Raw genomic sequence first — 20,548 nt, 5'->3', positions numbered from 1 at the left:
TCATTGTACAGATAGGAATAATAGCTAGAAAATAATTATTGATTACATGCCCCTAAAATGAGAAAGAGAAGAGTTTAGAACTACATTTACTTTAAGGTGCGCATCACAGTTGGGAAATACTTCTCTTCCGTGTTTTCAGACTTAAATGTTACTGTGTTCCAACTTCAGCTGAAAGAGCAAGAGGACATCAAGATACAGAGAATACTTTGGAAAATTGAATTATATCTTGCTATATAAAATATAGTAGAACAATATCTCTCCCTAGCTTTTCTCAACTATTTTTATTGATGACAGCATTACTCTTGTAACTAACATGGAGGTAACACAGAAGGAAGTAAATTCAAAATTATTATCTATGTAACATTTCTGTATATTTTGGGGTTTTTTTACATGACGTGATATTTCAGAGCTGAATTCAGATAGCCAGTATGGTAACACTCCAAAAACATTTCTTATTATTGCTTCTTTTAATTTATCCATAGGAGGCAAATATTTTCTGTTGTTATTTAACTTCTTGTGGGAAGTTAAATATCTACAGAATGTGTTGAAAAGGCTCTAAATTTAGTTTGACTGAGTTAAAAGATTTCTGTTGGGGTGTTTATCTACTTATTCCCTTGCCATTGTCTGTTTGTCTTTGAGTTTGATAATCTTCCACTTGGTTTAAGGTAAGTATTTTATAACTTCATTGCAGAATGGAAAATATAGGTACAACTTCCCTAATTTTTTTTTTTTTTATAGGACACTAGTAATAATTTAGACTAAAACTCTTTCAATAGAGAATCTTTGTAGTATGAGCCTGCACAGTATGTATTGAAAGGTGAAATACAGCAGACTAAAAAGAGACTAATTTCTTGCTGGAAAACTTGTAGGGACTAAAAGCAACAGCAGAATTGAGCTTTGGACAATAAGTACCATAAGCAAAGTTACCATATTAAAAACTCCATCTAATCAAGGCTAGAAAATACTAGTGAGCATTACTTGCTCCGTAGTGAAGATTAAAACTAACATCCAATTATGAATCAAGAGGCAAGTACACTAAAAGCAAGGAACCAAAAACTGTGAAATGCACAGGCTTCATCTTGACTATGGATAGAGGATATTGGAAGAAAAAAAGAAACCTTGAAAGAAGGTTAAAAGAAATCTTATAAGAAAAATCAGAAACCAAGTTCAAAACTGAGACTATTCAAGAATGTTTCTGCTTTTCTTTTTCCATTAACCTAGAAAATAGAGATGAAATAGCTGGTATAGAATGGCAAACAAATCTTAAAAGGAACTACTATTTTACCAAAGAATCTTTACAAAATCTTTACAATCCTGACAAAAAACTCCTGTTTGTCCTTAGGAAACCAACAATTCCAGAGTTTCTTTTACTATACCTCATTTTAATGCCTTAGATAAAGACATTAAATGAGTACATAAACAGTTAGATAGAATGTTTTTAGGAAATCAAATCCAATTTTTGGATAATCATATCAAAGATATATAGTATTATGTAATCAGTTGCGTGAAATGAGGTGGAAAATTAAGTTATGTACCTTAAACACTACCTTCTAAAACTCAGGTTTGCCTTACAGATTACCAGATTATTTTAAATATGATTATTTAAGAAATGCCAATAATGTACTTATTGTCAAACTTCTATATCTTAAGTTCTCCCAAATCGCTTGCTTGCTTCATCTAACAGGCAGATTAGCCATGAAGCTTATTTTTACTATTTACAACCTAGACTCTCTATCTGGGTTTTCGTTATCTCAGCAGACTTCCCTCATGAGCTGCTTCATAGGAACAGATTTTCTGCTGGACAAACTAACTGTGATACTGCCATTAGTTTCCTCCCATATTGTGCATTGGTTATGCATATTGATAAAACAACAATTATAAACTATATATTGTTTCTTTTTCACCTAGGAAACATATAGTATACATAAGTAGGATGGAAGTTTCATGAAACAGAAGATTTTACTGATTATAATACAGTCGGTTTTGTTTTATGATCATATTTTATAGTAATATATCAATTTTTATTAGTTCGCCTATTCACTGAAAATTCAGAGGCTGGGTTCTCACAACTTACAAATCACTAGTACAGAAGTTCATAATAATTATTGTGAGATTTCTTCTTAAAATCCATAGTTGCAGCATTATTGTCAGATGTGGACAAGTTTTGCCAAGAATTTGAGCTTTAATCAGCATTTTTAGTGGGTGGATGTGAAAAACAAAGGAATTTTGTGGGCGTAAACAGAAAAATTACATTTTTCTCTGAACAGCTGTATAATAGCCACTTCTAAAAGCTAAAGAGTAAACACAGAAGGAAAGGGTTTCACACCAAAGAATGTAAGGCAAAATATTTCTGGCTTCCATATTGTGGGAGTTATTATAGAGCACAAAATATTAAGTAAAAATTGGCTGTATGCTTGGACAGCTGACACTTCAAGAAATGAGTTAGAAATCAGAGTCCTTTTCAGAGCCATGCCAGTTGCCAGCCACTTATGGCTTTGGAACTAATTGAGAAGTTAGGAGTATGCACAAATGTTTTATGATCTACAGCTGGTCATACCTATATTTTGTAGAGATTTTTCTTTGTAATGAAACTTTTGTGTCGTGTAAAAATCAGATTTGTTTTTAAACCCAGAAATCATATTCACCTTAAAGCTGATATTTCATTCCTATGTATATGTAATGTAGAACTGTAAGACAGAGTTTGTAGATAAAGGTAATATCTTTTATTGACCAGTTATTATCACTGAAAAACATTGACAAGCTTTTGAACACATAAGCTTTCTTTATATCTGAAACAGAAAAAGAATATTTCAAGGGCAAAGAACAGCTGAGAAAAATTGCTCAGAGTATCAGAAATATCACATCTTTGAGAAGAAAGATAACTGGTAGATGCAGTTAGAGGAGATATTAGTAAAGAGTGGGAGAAAAGAAATGAGAGATTCTACTATATGTGTTTTGAGCAAAATAGTTGCAAATCCTGATTCAGTAATCTAACATGGATGTATATCTATCAAGGATATTTTTCCATTAAAATAGTTTGTGATTTTGAAAGAGTTGTCAAAAACCCATGTAAGGAATGGATTCTCAAAAAAAACCCCACATAATCTGATAAAGGTGTTTTTCCTTGTGAAACACCCCGCCTTGGTTTAAAAACATCCCACACATTACTAATTGTTTCTCTCTTTTTCACATCTAAAGCTTTCCCCAGACACAAGTAGCTGTTGTAGGTTTTGTTTTCGATTTTCTGAAACTAGAACATTAAATATCAAAAAATGCAGTCTAATAATCTTATAAACTACAAATTAAAAGTCAAAAAGAAAAATATTGAAGGGTGTCTTATTCTCCTATTGACAGAGAACAGGAAAAAATTGCTTCTTCTTGGTCCTGCTTTTTTGTCAATGATTTTTTGACCACCTGGCCATTTCTTACCTGACACAGGTTTCTTGCTGTAATGAACAATCTGGCCTAGGACTTAGGCTTGTCACCAGAAGTTTGTAGTTGCTATATTGCTGTCTTCTGTTCTCAGTGACTTTGGGGGCAGACTTCTTTTACCATCTCACAAGTATTTTTCGTAGCATGCTGAATGTCCTCAAGAAATACAAACCCCATCAATTTAGGAATATAAATGTCTTCTGATTCTTGTTTTGTAAAGATCTTCATACATGGTTGCTTGGCATAGTTCTTTTTGAACTTTCTCACTAATTGACCCTGGGATATTGACCCTAAAGGCATCTGATAAAAGTGGTTTTCCTTGTGAAACAAAAAGCCAATGAATGAGCAAAAATAACAGAGAAGCCATCATATATGGTGTTGTGAAAATAGGAAATGTGGGTTTTATTTGTTCCTTCTTCTGCATGGTTCATTACAGGGACTTGATTTCATTCACACAGGTGAATAGATATTATCCAATTGTTCTTTTTAGTCTCCTATAAGAAGAGATTAACAATCCATGCATGTGAGACTATGTAAGTATGTAACTGGCACTACATCTGCCAATAGTAAGATGCTCACAGCAAATGTAAAGGACTTACTTTCACATATCTGTTCCAATTATTTTTCATTTATCATAGATGGATTAATTTCAACATGAAAGATTGAAGCAGTCAAGTCAGTAGCTAAGGTGTGCAAGACCAGGATTCAGATCTGCTCAGAGTCAAGCAGGGAGGAAAATTAATCAAGGCTGCAAATAGAGAATGCATGTCTGCTACTTGCTGACTATGGGATTTACCCAAGAAGTATAAAACCCAAGTTCAATTCTTGGCTGCTTTATTTCAGACATTTCTTCCACAATTCAAGTGAGAATGTGATTACTGGCCCCAAATCAAGGGCTGGGTATTTGTTTGCTTCACCTGACAAATTTTTTTTAGGACATTTGGAGTTTCAGCTTGGTCTATGTGACAAAGCTAGTTAGGAGGGAAGGAGGAAGTATCTACCCAATTCCAAAATATAATTTCACTGGAAAAATAGGGTAGCAGCTAAGCAATGTTTCAAAGATGGAAGTGGATGCCTAAAGAGATGGATTGATCTCCAAATGATTTTGAGGATCATCTGCTGTTCAGAGAAAGTACTTTGCCATTGAGTCACTTCTTAGCTGTATTCAGAGCTTTGACAGGCTGAAAGCAAACAACTTGTGGTTCTCTCTGGCTATCCTGAGTGTATCTAACATCAGAGTGCTGATGGGTAAAAGAAGGAAAAGGGAAGAATACTAGGATAGAGTCCAAAATCCTTCACAGAGTCTATAACTTGGGAAAGTTATCACACTTTGTATTTTAGGATTGGAGGGAGATTCCTGTTAGAAATAGGTACCTAATTTCTCTACCTTTTTTCACAGTAGAGACCCATGGAATTTCTTTAGAATTCTGCTCCTGAAATTAACAGGAAATAAAATTAGGTCAATATTCTAGAAAGTCGGGAATTCTGTACAAATATTGATATTTGTGCCATGTTGGATATTTGTTGGTTACAGGATTCTTTCTCTTATTTGTTCTTTTGAGTGTCCAAGTGAAGATGTAAAGATCAGATTTTTCTGAAATAAACAGAATGTAGTTCTTAAAATGGCTGGTTTGATTCCTATGGGTAACTTGCAAAGCAAGGTGTATAAGTAAGAATATCAGAATCTGGTATTGGCTTATCAAAAAGTGAAAATATATGGGAGCATATTCATTTTCATTCTTTTCTTTAGGTCTAATATTTCTGGATTTCAACATCTGGTCAATAAAGACAATGATATTCTGCAGTGATACCAAATGAATTATTATTTACTAAACATACCTGTGCAGATGACATGAATTATCTGTTGGCCTGATCACATTGTATTAGCATTGAAAAATCGCATTTATTTGTTTATTTATTTTGTATTTTCAGGTAGAGATTGAAAAGCTGGACTATCATTACTATCTGCCTTTGTTTTTTGATGGGCTTTGTGAAATGACATTTCCATATGAGTTTTTTGCTCGTCAAGGAATCCATGACATGCTGGAACATGGCGGAAACAAGATTCTTCCTGTCATTCCTCAGCTCATTATCCCAATAAAAAGTAGGTGAACATGTGGGAAAAAAATCCCTAAAATTGCATTTATATAGTGTTGCTTTTTGGCAAGTTGCTAATTAAGCAATAAAACATGACAGGCTGTACATTTCATGAAGATTGTTGCAAGCATGACTAAATTGTAAGGTATAAGGCCAGAAGGCTTATGCCTTCAGTCACCTGGTGTATGCAGTAATGCAGAAGAATAGACTATCTGGTTAGTGTTTTTCTTATTACAATGTGGCTCTTGGTCTTTGGAAATCTGAAGTGACATTTTCTTACCTGATTTTGTATATTTATTTAAATTCATTAGTGTATAAACCACTTCATCTAAAATGACAGGAGAAATCAACAGATGAAACTTATGGAATTATGTTTCTTTTTGTCCTTTTGTTTATTCTACAGTTGTCATATATTTATTTACTAGATATCTTTTCTATCGTCATTCTTATTACTTTGCATATACATATATCTATCTAAATTGGGAGTTCTGCCTGACTGATTAATGTTGTATGTAAAATTTTCGCATTTTAAAAATATTAATTTTGAAGTTTTTATATATTCAAACATAGTTTTTTGTAGAAAAATTATGTGAAAGGTAATAAATTATTTTAATACAAGTGTAATACCACTAGAACACCAAGTGTAATACCACTAAAACTAAAATGTCTTTTCTTGAAACACCTAGTCTTTCAGATATACTGTTTTGTCCTCTCCTGTTTCTTTAGACCAGTACCTTGAGGAGATATTATTTTGAATACACTTCTTTAGTTAGGTATTATGATTCTTAGGTCTGCATGCTACACCTATGCTAATAGATGCTCATGTTTGTTAAACTTGCCTTCTGTTTTATCGTTGATCAGTAATGGTATCATTGCTGTCCTTTGTCCTGTTTTCCTGAGATGTTCAGCATCCTCGCTAATTCAGAACAAAACAGAGTCATTGTATTTGTGATACAGAATGAATAGAGTCAAATACAGTTTTGGAAAAGGGGAAAGGGAATGTAGTTTGGAGCCTGATAATACTGAAATAATAGTGTTGGAAGGGTCAGAATTGTGTTTTTTTCATTCAATTTATTCTCCATTTAAAAGCACTAATTATAGATGTCATTATCTCTGTCTTACTGTAGATTTTGAAAATGCCAAAAGGAATATATAATATTCAGAATGGTTACTCTGAAGTGACAATTGTGAAAGGTTATAAAGACAATGTTACAGTTTTTTCTCTCTAAAAGGGAAACGTAGAGGAATCGTCATTTCTGTAAATCTGTATTTCCAGCATCACCCAAATATATTTATAGTAGTACTTTTTTTGAGAGCTGAAATCATTTCTTCAGAAAAGACTGCAAGTTTATGACAGCAGGTACTCAGTTAGGATTCAAAAGTCTTGCTGAGACCAGAATCTAGTTTAGAAATAATTACCTGGAAGCTTTGTCTGTTACACAGCTTTTAGCATTAGAAAGAGACTGCTAGGTAAGGGTATTTATATGGGTTTTAAATCAAGTCATAATTTATGATGCTGGAACACATTCAAGAATCTGCTGGCTAAATTTAGTTGTTGGTTCTGCTTTATTTTATTGTACAGTGCTTTTTTAATTTAAAACTTCTGTATTGGCTTTAATGTATGAAGAGTCTAAGTATTATCAATGATAAAGGCTTCTTCCTAATTAAAGCCATATTAATATTAAAAAAAGACACCAGCATCTCAAGGAATATGAAAGTGTGTACTTCTAAGAGTTTTAAAATTTGCTCTGACTGTGTAGCAGTGTAGTCAGAGCTATACATTTCTGTGACTCAGCTGCATCCACAATAAACTCAGCTGTGTTTTACACATATTACTGTCTCTAAAGTGTCCCACTGGGTGAGTTATATCTGATTAACCAGTGTTCTTCTAGACCACTACCATATTTCTACTGTGAAAGAGTGAATCAATTGATTGTTAGGCAAGGTAATATATATGATGGAGGGGCAAGGGATAAAAGAAAGACAGAAAAATAACTCTACAGATAGAATGCTTTTAAAAGCAGTTTTCTCTCCTGCATGTTCATCAAAGGAAAATATTAGTAAAGAGCTGCTCTCTAAAAACATTTTAGATTAAATATCAGAATTCTGTATTATATTTTAATGATTTAAGGAGAAATCTACCCTCCACCCATCCTTGCTTAAAGTTCACACTTCTTGAACACTATATCATTAAAGATGAAAATTATATTATTTAATGAATCTGTGGGTTACTGTAAGCCCAAATCCTTTCAACAAATTTTCTTCTGGTTATGCAAACAGGCAATGACTAACAAAAGGCAGATAACTGAAATTAACAGGTCCAGTTTCTTCCCTAAAATACCTGAAATATGATTAAAATAATATGGAAGAATGCTATTTAGTTGAAAAATAATTGTTGTTGTTTTTTTTTTGTCGCATTGAAAGGCACTCTTTTTTTTGGAAATTCAGAGGAAGAAAAAAAACTCAGAGGCATTGATTCCTCAAAGAGAAAAATGTTCAAAATATATTTTCATTTCTCAAAATAAAAATTCAAAATATATTGTACCTTGCAGTGGCAAAACATGATAAAATAGTTTATAAATATAGTCATTGCATGGCATAAAAACCACGAAAACCAAATTACCTGTATATGTCAAACTTTTAAGGAATCCAACTAAAAATAAAAAAATGCAAAATCAGAAAATGTGAATACCTTAAGGTGTTAAGACTTTTTACTCCCTTTCACAAAAGGTGCAGGCAAACCCATTGTCTGAGTTATTTAAACTAGAGCAAAGATTCATAAATTGAGATATATGGCCAATAGCAAAGTACTTTGTAGAGATATTATGAAAGTTCTGATGCGCACCACACAGCAGAATATTTTCTTTGCCAGAAAAATCTGTATTGTTATTTTCATATTGCAGGCAGGTAAAGAGGTAGAAGGAGGCTAATTTTGCCCCACATCACAAACTGCATTGGTGGCAGGGAGCAGAACAGAACCCAGACACACATCCCTGGGGTGGCAAGCAAAGCTGCCTGTAGGTCACATGAGAGTTCCCTTATTTTTAGGGAACAGAGGGCTCTGTCTGGCCCCACTATGTCTTTCAATAATGCACTGATGTATCTTAAAACTCACTTATGGCCTACCATTACCTATAGCCAGCCAAGAATAGCCAGGAAAAGGGGTGTGAGGGTGAGAGATGCCTATTGTACCATGTGGTTGTCAATAGAAAACTCCTATTCTAAATTCTGTGTGGTCATTATGGGAATGTAAAATTCCTTTTGATACTCATTTTTTGGGGCAAATTATTTCTTTTAATATTACATTTGCCATAACAAATGCCAAATCAGAAAAGCCATAAGTCCTTTCGCTTGCTTTCGTTAGACTTCTGCAGCTCTGAGATTCCTGACCACAGAGTTCCTCAGATTCAACATGAGACGCACATGCAGACATAAACACTGAGGGGGCAGGAAGTTTCTACACCTTTGCCTGATATTTCTATGAGTAACATCACGGACATCCAACACAGTGTGTGGAAGCACCTCTTCTCCTTTCAAAGGCAGCAAGCATGCTACCATTTACATTTTCTTTGCTGGCCACGTAGCTGTAGGAGTTTCCAGCCCCTTAACACACAAAGTGACCAACTGTTCCAGCTCCCACACTCCAGTTCATTGCAACTGACTTTTGCTAATGCAATTGTTTGTGGAGCAACTCAGTGAATCTCACATCAAAAAAAACCAAAACACCAAACCTAAAATAAAACCAAAATATTTTCAGAGGGGTGTTTGTTATTTTTAAACTCAGATCATTTTGATGGTTTAGTTTATAGCTGCACTGTCACAAATGAAGGAATAGTACGCAATAGCACAGAAGCTGGAGTAAGTGAGTAGAGATGATCAGTAGGAACATCTTGATATAACTTTGCTAATGAAGAAAATAATGTGAAATTAAACACTTAAGCATCTTGGCTCACCCACTTGCCAGAATCTTTTCGGTTCTGTGCTGTGAATCCTAAAATGGACACGTAGGCAATCTGAACTTAGGCCTAGAAGCCAATAAAGCTCATGTCTTTGCACTTAAATTGTAACTGAGATGGAAGTATTGTTTCTACACGGTTGCAGTCAGCAGACCAGCACTTCTGATTGAGGTCAAAAAGAATAATCTCCATCACAGAATCATAGAATCGTTAAGATTGGAAAAGACCCTTAAGATCATCGAATCCTAAGGAATATTGAAGTTTTCCTTTTCGAGGCTTTTTCCATGCTGTTAAAAATCCCTTCTGTGACACAGTAGACCAAGGATACTTTAAACTTGTTGAAAATGTTTCATCAAGGGAAACAGATTTTTTGTGAGTCAGATATAGAGAAATGCACAGAGCAGTCCTCCCTCAGTGTCACCTACAGAGTCCTTTTTAATGTTTAATAAATTTCTAAATTAAACTGATTTCTGTTTTTTTTATTCTCCACATTCTATTTGCATGTAAAATGTGGATTATTGTCTTGGACAACAGTGTAGTTAATTCCCATTTAATGTTAAATCAGTGTCACTGTTGCATTTAGATAAGTCAAGTTGAACCTGTTGTTAGCAGTTGTTCTAAGCACGTTTATATTTATATTTCTCCTCATACATCTTCACTGTATTTAAGAGTATTTAATAGTCATTAAATACTTCCTTATTCACAGAATGCTGAAATATTTTTATGGAATAAATAGTTTTCTGGGCTGTAGTCTTTTTCTTTCTGTAAATCATGTAAGTTGATTTCTGTCATCTACAGAAAGTAAATTAGACCTTTAATGGAATTGTTATCTTCCTCCTGACTGACTGTTGCTCTTGAGAACCACTTCTGGTTGTTAAGATCACAGACTGAAAATTAACTCTAAACAAACTTGGGTTTATAGACTTAAAATGCTTTTAAAGAAAGCAAAGGTCTCTGATTAAAAAAAAAAAAAATTGTCTTGATTCTTAAATACCAAAGCATTTCTCCCCTGTAGGCTCCATCAACCAGTACAAGTGACTGCAATTAGAAGGTTTATGTTAGATTCTTCTGCTCAAAACTGGTTATTTCAGGTAGTTTCAGATGGTATAGAAACTAGATTCTTTACTACTCCTCTGTGCTTCTGTCTGTGAGGAGAAACAGTGTTTCTCATTCAATGAAGATAAATCTCATCCATGTTTGACAAGTGAAATCTGCAATTAACATCTCACTTTTGAAGCTGGAGTTAGAGCTATTCTCACCTGAATTTATTAATTTATTAATATTTAACATTTATTAGTACTGAATTTTATCTGCCATTTTATCACCCAGTCATTCTGTACTGTAAAGTCCTTCTGCAGTTCTTCAGAGTCAGCCCTTATCTTTGGCACCTGGCATAACTTGGTATCATCAGAAAACTTTGCTACTCATTAGTAAATATCCCTTCCAAATCACCTATGAATCTACTGAAAAACATGAACTTCAGCACAGATTCGTGCAAGCCTCTACTAGTGATACTCCTCCTCTGTGGCCATTTATTGTTGCCCTCATTTCCTGTCTCCAAACAGTTATTTATTTGTATGGAATCCATGGCAGTTAAGTGTTTCAGAAGCCTTCAGTGAGGGACCTTATCAAATACCTTTCGAAAGTCTAAGAAAACCATATTATCAGGCTTTTCTTGACATTCTTCTTCTTCAAGGACCTACAATACATTTAGAACACTATTAATTTCTGCAGTACAGGTGCCAATATTACCAGTCTTTGGTTCCTGAGATCTTTCCTGAAATCTTTTTAAAAAATAGTATCACATTTCATTGATAACAAAGCTGTTTTCATTGAGAGGGTGAGTACTCAGTGCAGCTTAGTAGCTTGAGGCAGCACAGGGGAAGGAATGTACATCTAGGAATGGGTGGAAACTGTAAACTGGCATAGCCACTGAGAAGGTTTTTGGGACTCTATTCTCAGTGTATTCTTTCTACTAGTTAATTAAACAGGGCTTGAAAATGTTAATAGAATTCAAGTTTCATAGGTGCTGATCTAGTAAAACACTACAATTACAAGCACAACTAAAGCTGAAAAAAAGCCACTGACTTTCTGTTCAGTATTCTGCTAGATCATGTTTCTTGCAAGTATCAATGATTCAGTTATGGATCTTAGCCTTTTCTGAGACTTTGGCTTTAGCTTTACAGAACAGAGTCTTTGATGACAAAATTGGCCTAAGGTTTTCATGCCTTGCCCCCTATTCCTCCTTCCCATCACCTTACTGCAACACATCACTCCTTCAGTTGTACTGGAAGAAATAGCTGTACATCTATATTGCAAATTGGATCAGAATCTTACCTGACTTTAAAAAATACAGAACACAAGGTTGTTATTCTGGTTTTTCTTCACTCCTGATTGAAGCACTGGGTTTTGCAACAGCCTTCATTACTGTTCTGTAAAATTAGCATAATACTTCTATTATATCAGTTCAGGTACTTAAGTGTTATGCATTTTGAAAGTTTTGGACAAAATTATCTGTATAAGAAGTATGTATCACTTTAATCAATTACATTTTGAAAACACTTCATGTTAGCAGTTCTTTATACCTGACTGAATTTTGATATTGCTTCATATGTAAGCTGCTTCTATCTAAATGGATAAGCAAACAAGTGGCATATATCTAAAGAAAAGTCTCTGCTCTTAAAGGAAATTAACAAAAGAATATTCTAAATTTACATCAATTGCCAATAAAATTTAATTTAAAAAAATTCACTGAAGCTGTCAATGAAATGGTATTGTATATCAGGTCATTGCTAAGAAGCTTTAATAAACAGCGCTGTGAAAAACCTCCATCCCAAAAATGTTCAGTGTTTCAAATATGCTTTCAGGTTTCATAATTATCTGTTACTGTAGTTTTGAATGGTAGAAACAGAGACCTGACTTGGATACTGAGCTTTTACACCAGATATTTAACCTACTAACATTTTAAAATTTTCTTTTCTTTAAAAAAGGTATGATGAAATATTTGAAACAAGAAACTACTTGTTTGGAAAAAATGTAGCAGTACAAAACAAAATACGTTTCAAGTAAATACTTCATTATATATTTGCATTAAACAATTATTTAACCTGGAGGGTCTCCTGGAAAAGTGTGTATCCTCATCACAAGCAAAATTGTCAAGTTTATATACCATTAAAGGAAAAAACATCGGAACTACCAAGCAACAGAATCAATTTATTGGGTTGGGGTTTTTTCAAAGTTGCTGCTTAAGAGAATTGTACAATGCATAGCATGTAGACTAGATGACCAAAAGGGAAATATATACAATTGAGGGAGGGAAGTCCTCTAAAAACCCTTTAGGGGGTGGAAAGGTATCTTTAACTGAGAAGCAAACTGGTCATTCCCTTTGCTGTTATTGTGAAGATTCACATCTTACAGCAAACTTCTAGGTCAAGAGGAACCAGCCTAGCATGCTTTCAAATTGGAATACTTTGGATATTATGCATGTTTCCTTCTTTAGGGATATGTAGCCATACTGTACTAAGAGTTTTAAGTGGTCTGCTTTTTTCCTGTGTAAGGATACTGGTACTTTCTTCCATTTCTGTTAACCTCTGGATAAAACTGACATTTTTAAAAATGTTGAAATGTACTTATTTCATATACTGCATTAAAATTTTCTTCCTTTGATTCATGCGGTAGAATGGTCTGTAGTGATGGTAGCACACAGAAAATAATTACCAGATTTTTAAAAGATAAACATATGTTTGAAATTGACATATCCTTGGGGCAAGGACTGTCTCTAATTAAATGTTTATACAGTGCCTAATATAATCAAGCCAGGAGCTGGTTGACTGCTATGTGTGCCACAGTCCAAATATTTAATAATAATAACAACAGTTCTGCAGTCAATTTGATCTTACTTTTGATATTTACGAGTGTTTTCCTAAAACACACTGCAGATTTCTGCAATTTGAAGGGCTTCAGGCTCAAATTCTGCAGTCTGTTTGATTCTACCATGTCCATCACTTCAGCACTCAAAATCTTGATCCAAATTCTGTCTTTTGTTTTGTGTGTCAAATGGAGGATGGGATGCCCCTGTTTTTGGACAAGTATCCAGCTGATTTTCTAGCATGCAGGTGAAACAAGTACCAGTACTACTGTTTGAAGTTCCAGCAAGCACCCCTACAGCACATCTCAGATGTAAGGAAACGTGCATGACAGGTTCTGTAATGAGCTGTTCTTTGAAAACATTCTTCTGCGTTCAGTATGTGTTCACTTTGCTGCACTCATTGGAATGCCTTCTCAGTCATGAGGCATAATTCACACTCTTGACTTTATTAAGGCATTAATCTTTACCAGGACAGTTTGGGCTTCCACTCAAACCAGGGATGTCTTTGCACAAGACAGAACTCTGAAAACAGGAAACTGTGAAAACCTTTGGGAGCCACCATCTGCAGAAAAAAGTCCTGCCTAGGGGTGGTTGGACAGCCATTGCCACTTACATGACACCTTCTGCATGCCTAAAAATAAGGTCTGTCATCCTCTAGGACAGCTTCTACAGTCAGGAAGAACTATTTCTGAAAGTGGGTACAATTTGTTGGTTAAGGATTAAGAAGCTGTGATTTCTGTCATTGATTAATTTTTATGTCCCTTAAGTTAATTATTAGTGTTTGTATGAATAATTAATTTTATTCATTTATTCATGTTTGTATGAATTCATTCATACAAATGAATACAAATACTCATTCATGTTTGTATGAATAACTAATAATGATTGTACTGAAAATTACAAGTGTTAATGATAATTTCCCTATTAGTTAGGTTAGCTAATATTTCTTTGTATGACAATTTAGTCATGAATAAACCTATATATTGGAACCCCAGTGCTTCCTCTTCCATTCACTCCTTTAAGAAAACGAATAATGCCTATTCCTCTGTAAGAGAATATTTTCCTACCTGGGATTTGGACCTAATCTTTAAAATTGTATCTGGGGGTCTCTCTTTGCTAAAGCAGCCTTAGAATATCTACCCATGAAAGCATAATTTGGAATAGCCAGCCTCTTTGCTGGAACTTCGTGTGAGCATGCTGCATTGAGGGACTTCCTGCCCACACATGAATATGCTCAGAGATAATATGAATTAGGTGTAGCCTGATGACTACAGTAGGGACTGGGAAATAAGAAGTATGGAATTCAGTCTGTATTTTCATTTAACAACACTTCTTTAACTTGGAATCACCCTATAATGCACTACAGTACCTTTATACCCTAGGCTCTCTAACTCTGTTGTTTAAGAGTAGTTTTAGTATGCTGTTCATAAGCATGCAAAGAGGCATGAAGGGAGGTTACTTACTGGTTGATTTTCAAGAGTTGTCTCTACACATTCACACAACCAGTCTGCCTTGCCCTTGCTTTGGAGCTCTAGCTCTGATTTTTAACACTTGGCAGGCACGCAAGAAGCAGCAGAAGCGGGTGGGGCAGAGTGCATTTGCTTAAAGAGATGGAAAAACTGACATTACTCCTGTGTGAGAATACTACTTCATTCCCTAAGAAATGGCATTCCTGTGCACTGACAAAACTTGTGCCAGAAATACTGAATCCTATTACTTCAGTGTGAAGAGGCAGTTCTTGAAGAAGTTGTTAGTAACTCATCTTCAAATCTCAGTCTCTTTAATTTTTTCCAAGTGCTTATACTTACATTATGTTATGTTGAATCTCATATTTATATACTTCTGTGGTTATAAAACATATAGCATTGAATATGAGCTTATCTTTTACAGTTTTTGCTTTCCTAGTGCAATGATGTAAACATCTATGTCAGTGGGCAGAACACTGGAGAATTAGACCGATATATAATAGCGTACCAAATTTGACAACTGCTTCCAGCTGCATAATTTCAGAGGAGGTTTTATAACTAGAGGGATTTTGCAAGAAAAAAAATATATTTCAAGCATGACTCATTTTTAATTACAAAAGATAATGCAAAGTACTTGCTTTTAGTAAAATTAAAAGAGAGGAGAAACAAAAGGTATTTATGAAATGTCTTAGTGTCATAAGATTAGAAGCATGACACTGAAAGCTAAGAGAAAAATCTAAGTAGGCAAGACAAAATCTTTTTTTTTCTATAATGTTTGTCTTTTAAAAAAAGCCTACAAGGTTTTTTTGTGGGTTTTTTTTTCCTATAAACATTTGTTTCATTGTACTGATTCTCAGAATAGTAGGAATTGTTAGTTGAATGAATAAAATGATCGTGAAATAAATGAGTACAAACATACAAACACTAATTGTTGCACTAGAATGTATCTGTTGTCAACCTTTGCAGGTTGTCTTGCAGTTGTACAGTTCCATTGGCCCCAAATGGTACTTACTGAACATTTCTTTTTTATTTGTTTGGACCACGCCAGTATTACACAGGCAGCATGAGGGAATAATGAGCTGCATTCTTTGGGTTACTGAAGAGTCAGCACAAATTGTGGGAACAAATAACAATCAGACAAGGCAGTGTTTTATAACATCAGGACTGCAATCCATCTTTGGGATCTTTCAAAGCTGGGCTAATAAAGGCCCACTTACAATCCCCAGCAGAGTACAATTTAATTAAATTTGTCCATTAGAGTACTCCTCCCCCTCCCTCTACATTTTAGAAATTAATTCTGCTTTCTGCCTGTTGTTCTTTCTACATCACAGATGCACTGAGCCTTCGTAACCGACAGGTCATCTGCATCACGCTGAAAGTCCTCCAGCACCTGGTGGTGTCAGCTGACATGGTGGGGGAGGCCTTGGTGCCCTATTATCGGCAAATCCTCCCAGTCCTAAACATCTTTAAGAATATGAATGGTGAGTTATCCTAACAGACACTGTGTCTTTCAACTCCTGAGGTAAAAAGGGGCTTGAGGCAGGGTTAATTAACAATGTAGTTAAGATTTATTACTGTATATAAGCTCAAATCCATTTGGAGCTCTAAATAATGTAACCCCCCCCCTTACTATTCCCTAAGGATGCACTGAAATTAACAGTTTCATTTATTACTCCTTGCACGTACAGTTTATTTAACGCAGTACAGATGCACTGAAGCAGTTCTATAATCTTCCAATAATTAAATTGTAAAGTTTTCTAACAGTCTTTTGAATACATTAATAAATTGCAAAGGTTTTTTGCTCCCTTCAACACATTAGTTCAGTCCAGCCTTTTTATTCCATTCTGTGCTCTTCACAAGCAATTCACTGCTACCAGCAGGCTTAGGAAAGAATAAAAATAAAAGTAGCAATCAAACTAATTAATTTGAGGGTCAAGAGAACTCCTTGTTGTAGAAAAATTTCAAGTTACATAATGTCTAGCAAAACAGTGAAGTTTGAAGTTATTACTGCTCACTTAGCAGGTTTTATTGTAGAGAAATTTAGAACTAATTTGTATCTATAGTTGAGTATGTTGTTTTCTTTGTAGTGCAAACCTCTATTGCCAGTTTCAGTCTTTAATAACTGACACTGTGAGTACCGTGAGTACCATATACTGTGAATGTATTTACACCACAGTTGCCACCTAAAATCAACATGATGTATCTTGCTTTTGCCAAACTAATCTTTAAAATATTTTTCTGTAGTAAATCTATCTGTACTTATCTGTTCAATTATCTACCAAGTTACTGACTTCAAAGTTTCTGTTATTGACATGCAGCCATATAGATCAAAAGAAGTTAATTCCTCACAATCTTGCAAAAGAAGTTTTAATGAAATTCATGGCATTTTAATAGTTATCTACAGGACTGCTTCCTATTATACTTCCTGTTTGCATTACTACAGAATGTATTATCTTATACTCACTTGAAAAGTGCCTGACTGACTTGGAGACTCAAATGAGATTTAGATTTTAGATCCCTTTAAATACATATATGTCTGTGACTCTGTTTTACTTTTAGTGAGAAACTTGCAGTAACATTTGGAATTACACAAATGCAACGTGGTTCAGATGACAACTGTAGCTTTCTAGAAGTTGTGGGATGAAAGGTTATGGATAAAATCCATAGGTTGAACTTAAGTAATTTCAGTACGGCTCCTTATGAATTAGAAGATTCCCCCTTAACAGATCCAATTTCAGTATTGGGCACAAAACAAGACTGTAAAAAGAAGGAGTCTCATTGATTAATGAATATACAATACATGCTTTTTTCCAAATTTCAGCCTGAAGTAGCCCATAAATTCTCTTGACTAAGCTTTTCTGCAGTGATTTCAGATGAATAATAGGGAAAGCTCATATGTAACCAGGTACATAGCTTAACAAGGCATTAAACACATTCTAAATATATCCTAAGTTTTTATTGTATTGTGAGCAAAATAAAACATATTTTCAACATATTTGCATGGCATCTGTGCTATGTGAATTTGTACCTATATCAAACTACACCAAATCTTGATACTTGGCATTTAAGAACTAAAAAAAAAAAAAACCAAACAGTAAATAGTTCAAAATTAGTACATTTTAATAAAGCATTACTTTTTTAAGAATAAAGGTTTTGAAAGTTCAGTATTACCAGCAATGAAATGGATAGTATTTGCAACGGTTCAACTTATTCAGTACTTGCATGAAGGTGATAGGGAAAGATCCTTCTTCTGTCTCCTCCTGCCTCAAAAAGCTTATATTTCTTTCCTCCTTCACTGGTGGTTGACAGAAAATGTATGCTCCCTTCCTTCTCCTTTCTATCTCACATATTCTTAATAGGCAACTGACATGCAGGTCTTTGCTCCCAGTTATAAGGAAGACGTAGAGACTGATCCAGGCTATTTTCTCCACTGCTTGTTCATACAGGTGAAAGATGGGGTGAGGGAGTGTGCACCTTCTTCCTTCTTTATGTATAGCTTGAGAAAGGAGGAACTGTGGTACATCTTCCAGGAGTTGTGTGAATTGCAGTCTATTAAGTCTGACACTTTGGAAGTTTGTCCAGAATTAAGGTAGCTGGAAGGAGCCATGTTTTAGTCATTGCCACCTCGCCAGATCAGTATCTGTCTGCTGAAAGGAACTCTTTCTCAAATTCAGCATCTGTGAATAGCACTCTCACACTAAACAAGCTTATAGTCAAAAGAACATTTAAAAAAAGAAAGTATTAATAAGACATTAAGGTAAACTTAAGGTCAAGTTACCTGGTGACCAGTTCAGAACAAGCCAAACAAAGTGATTCTTCATGCAGTGTGTGTGATGTGAAGCTCTGGAACTCCTAACCCCAAGTTATTTGGATACCAAAAGTTTGCATGGGTTCAGTGGAGGCTCAAAAATGTAATAAAAAAGAATCTATTGCTTGTTTAGTAAAACGCATGGATCACCTCTGGCTCATGGCATTCCCAAACCACAACATGGTCGAAGCTGAGAAAGTATTAGGTGAAGTACCATAAATGCTTGTCCTACATTCACATTGCCTAGTCATCTCCTTTTGAGAGACACACTTCTGGACTAGACAGGCATTTGCTATTATCTAAAACATCCATCCTTATGTTCTTCCAACACTGGTCCCTAGCAGACTTGCAGAAAATACTCCATTCCTATTGAGTTTAAAAATGTTCTGGAATATAGGTTCCTCAGAAATTTTATTCATACTACATACCTCTGATTTGTCTGAATCATGATTCACTTCACAGTATTAGATAGGCTTATAAATAAAACAGTAAAAGACTTGCATTGGTAAAATCTTAAGGTTAGAACATCAGAAACAGGTATTTAATGAAACAAATATAGAATGTAGTCTTAGCTTCTGCTTGCCACGTGCTTATCTCTTGAGCTGTTCTTCAGCCAACAAAATTGGTAAATCATTGTTCAGAGTCCACAGTGTTACCTGAGCTCAGAATATAATAGCTTGAGAAGCTCTCAGTTCTGTCCCACTTAAGTCTAAGCAATTCTTTCCAAATTCCCATCTGTTTCCCAACACTGAGGCAACAGTTTCACAGTCAACAGCAGTGTTGTCTAGTTGCCATTGCCTTCAAGGGGCATTCTGTGATAAAAAAGGAGGTAGCCTTGATGACTCTCCCTGTAGGCAGCCATTTAGTGCAGCTGACTGATTCCCACTGCAGATTTTTACTGGATTAACCAGGGAGGCTCTGAACTATGTCAGTCCTCTTTTCTGGGATCTGATGTCTTTGGTGTTTAAAGATGATATCTCCTTGCTCCTATTCAGCCTGCTGGCAAACTGCTTCTTAACCAGCCTCAAGTGTTCCTTTATGCAGAGTTATTAATGCATTCTTTTTAATTGTATACAGAATACTGATTATTGATATAAACACCGTTTCTCATATGTCCCTTTGCTTTTCCATTGTACTTTTGACGTTTCCATTTTTCCTACTTCCATATGTTACCTCCAAATCACCCTGTCATTATTTTGTAAACAGAGCCCTTTTTGTAAATTAGCAAGTTCTGTTACTGATGTCGTTTACTATCTTATGAGGTCTCCCAAAAATGCTTGTCTCTAAAAATGAGTGTCTTCATAATGATTATGTTGTCTTGATAACTGTATAATACCAACAAAAATGGTAAATAGCTACTGAACAGAAGATAATCTAGGTATTTAATTTTAAAATTTTAGCACCCATAATAGAAATCTTTTTATTAAGAGATTTTTGGTCAATACTTCACTAAGTGTCTATTGACTTCTTATGCATAATGCCTTATAGTGAAGTACATTTTTCTTGTAGTTTCATACATCAAAGAAATAATTTTGGTTTTGTTTTCTGAATTCTCTGTAATTTTACGGCAGTCTGTGAGAACACACAGTATAAATGAAATTGCTGTTAACCAACGAATTAAGGTATGCCAAATATAGTTTATCATTAGAGGTTGTGGGCCACAAAATAGACATAGTTCAGGTAAGTGATTGCCAGGCATATGTTGTGTAATTTGGATCTCTGTAATTACAGAAATGGAGAAGAAGGTCTATTGGTTGGATATGTGCAAATTCTGCCATTTTCTATCCATTCACATTTCTTATGTACAGGTGACTTTACTATTGGTAATTTTTGTAAATTAAAAAAGAGGAGTATTGATGAAAAATAAATTAACAGTTTTAATTATTGAACATATCTAAAACATGCTCATCCATCTGAGTTG

General features: G+C 34.7%; 1 protein-coding gene across 3 annotated transcripts in view; it reads left to right on the top strand.

Annotated features, from left to right (window-relative positions):
* Nucleotides 1-20,548, top strand: part of PACRG (parkin coregulated) — a 259,421-nt gene that overhangs the window by 137,248 nt on the left and 101,625 nt on the right. For all 3 annotated transcript variants that reach the window (XM_087777117.1, XM_087777116.1, XM_087777118.1), the window contains exons 4-5: nucleotides 5,365-5,536; nucleotides 16,151-16,300. In XM_087777117.1, coding sequence (XP_087633243.1) covers nucleotides 5,365-5,536; nucleotides 16,151-16,300 — 322 coding nt within the window. The remainder of the gene's footprint in view (nucleotides 1-5,364; nucleotides 5,537-16,150; nucleotides 16,301-20,548) is intronic.

This window comes from Nipponia nippon, unplaced genomic scaffold, assembly GCF_047370975.1.
Source record: "Nipponia nippon isolate SJK-2023a ecotype South Korea unplaced genomic scaffold, ASM4737097v1 scaffold_4, whole genome shotgun sequence".
NCBI classification, from domain to species: Eukaryota; Metazoa; Chordata; class Aves; order Pelecaniformes; family Threskiornithidae; genus Nipponia; species Nipponia nippon.
Note: the sequence above shows the minus strand (reverse complement) of the source record. Positions and strands in the feature narration are given on the sequence as shown.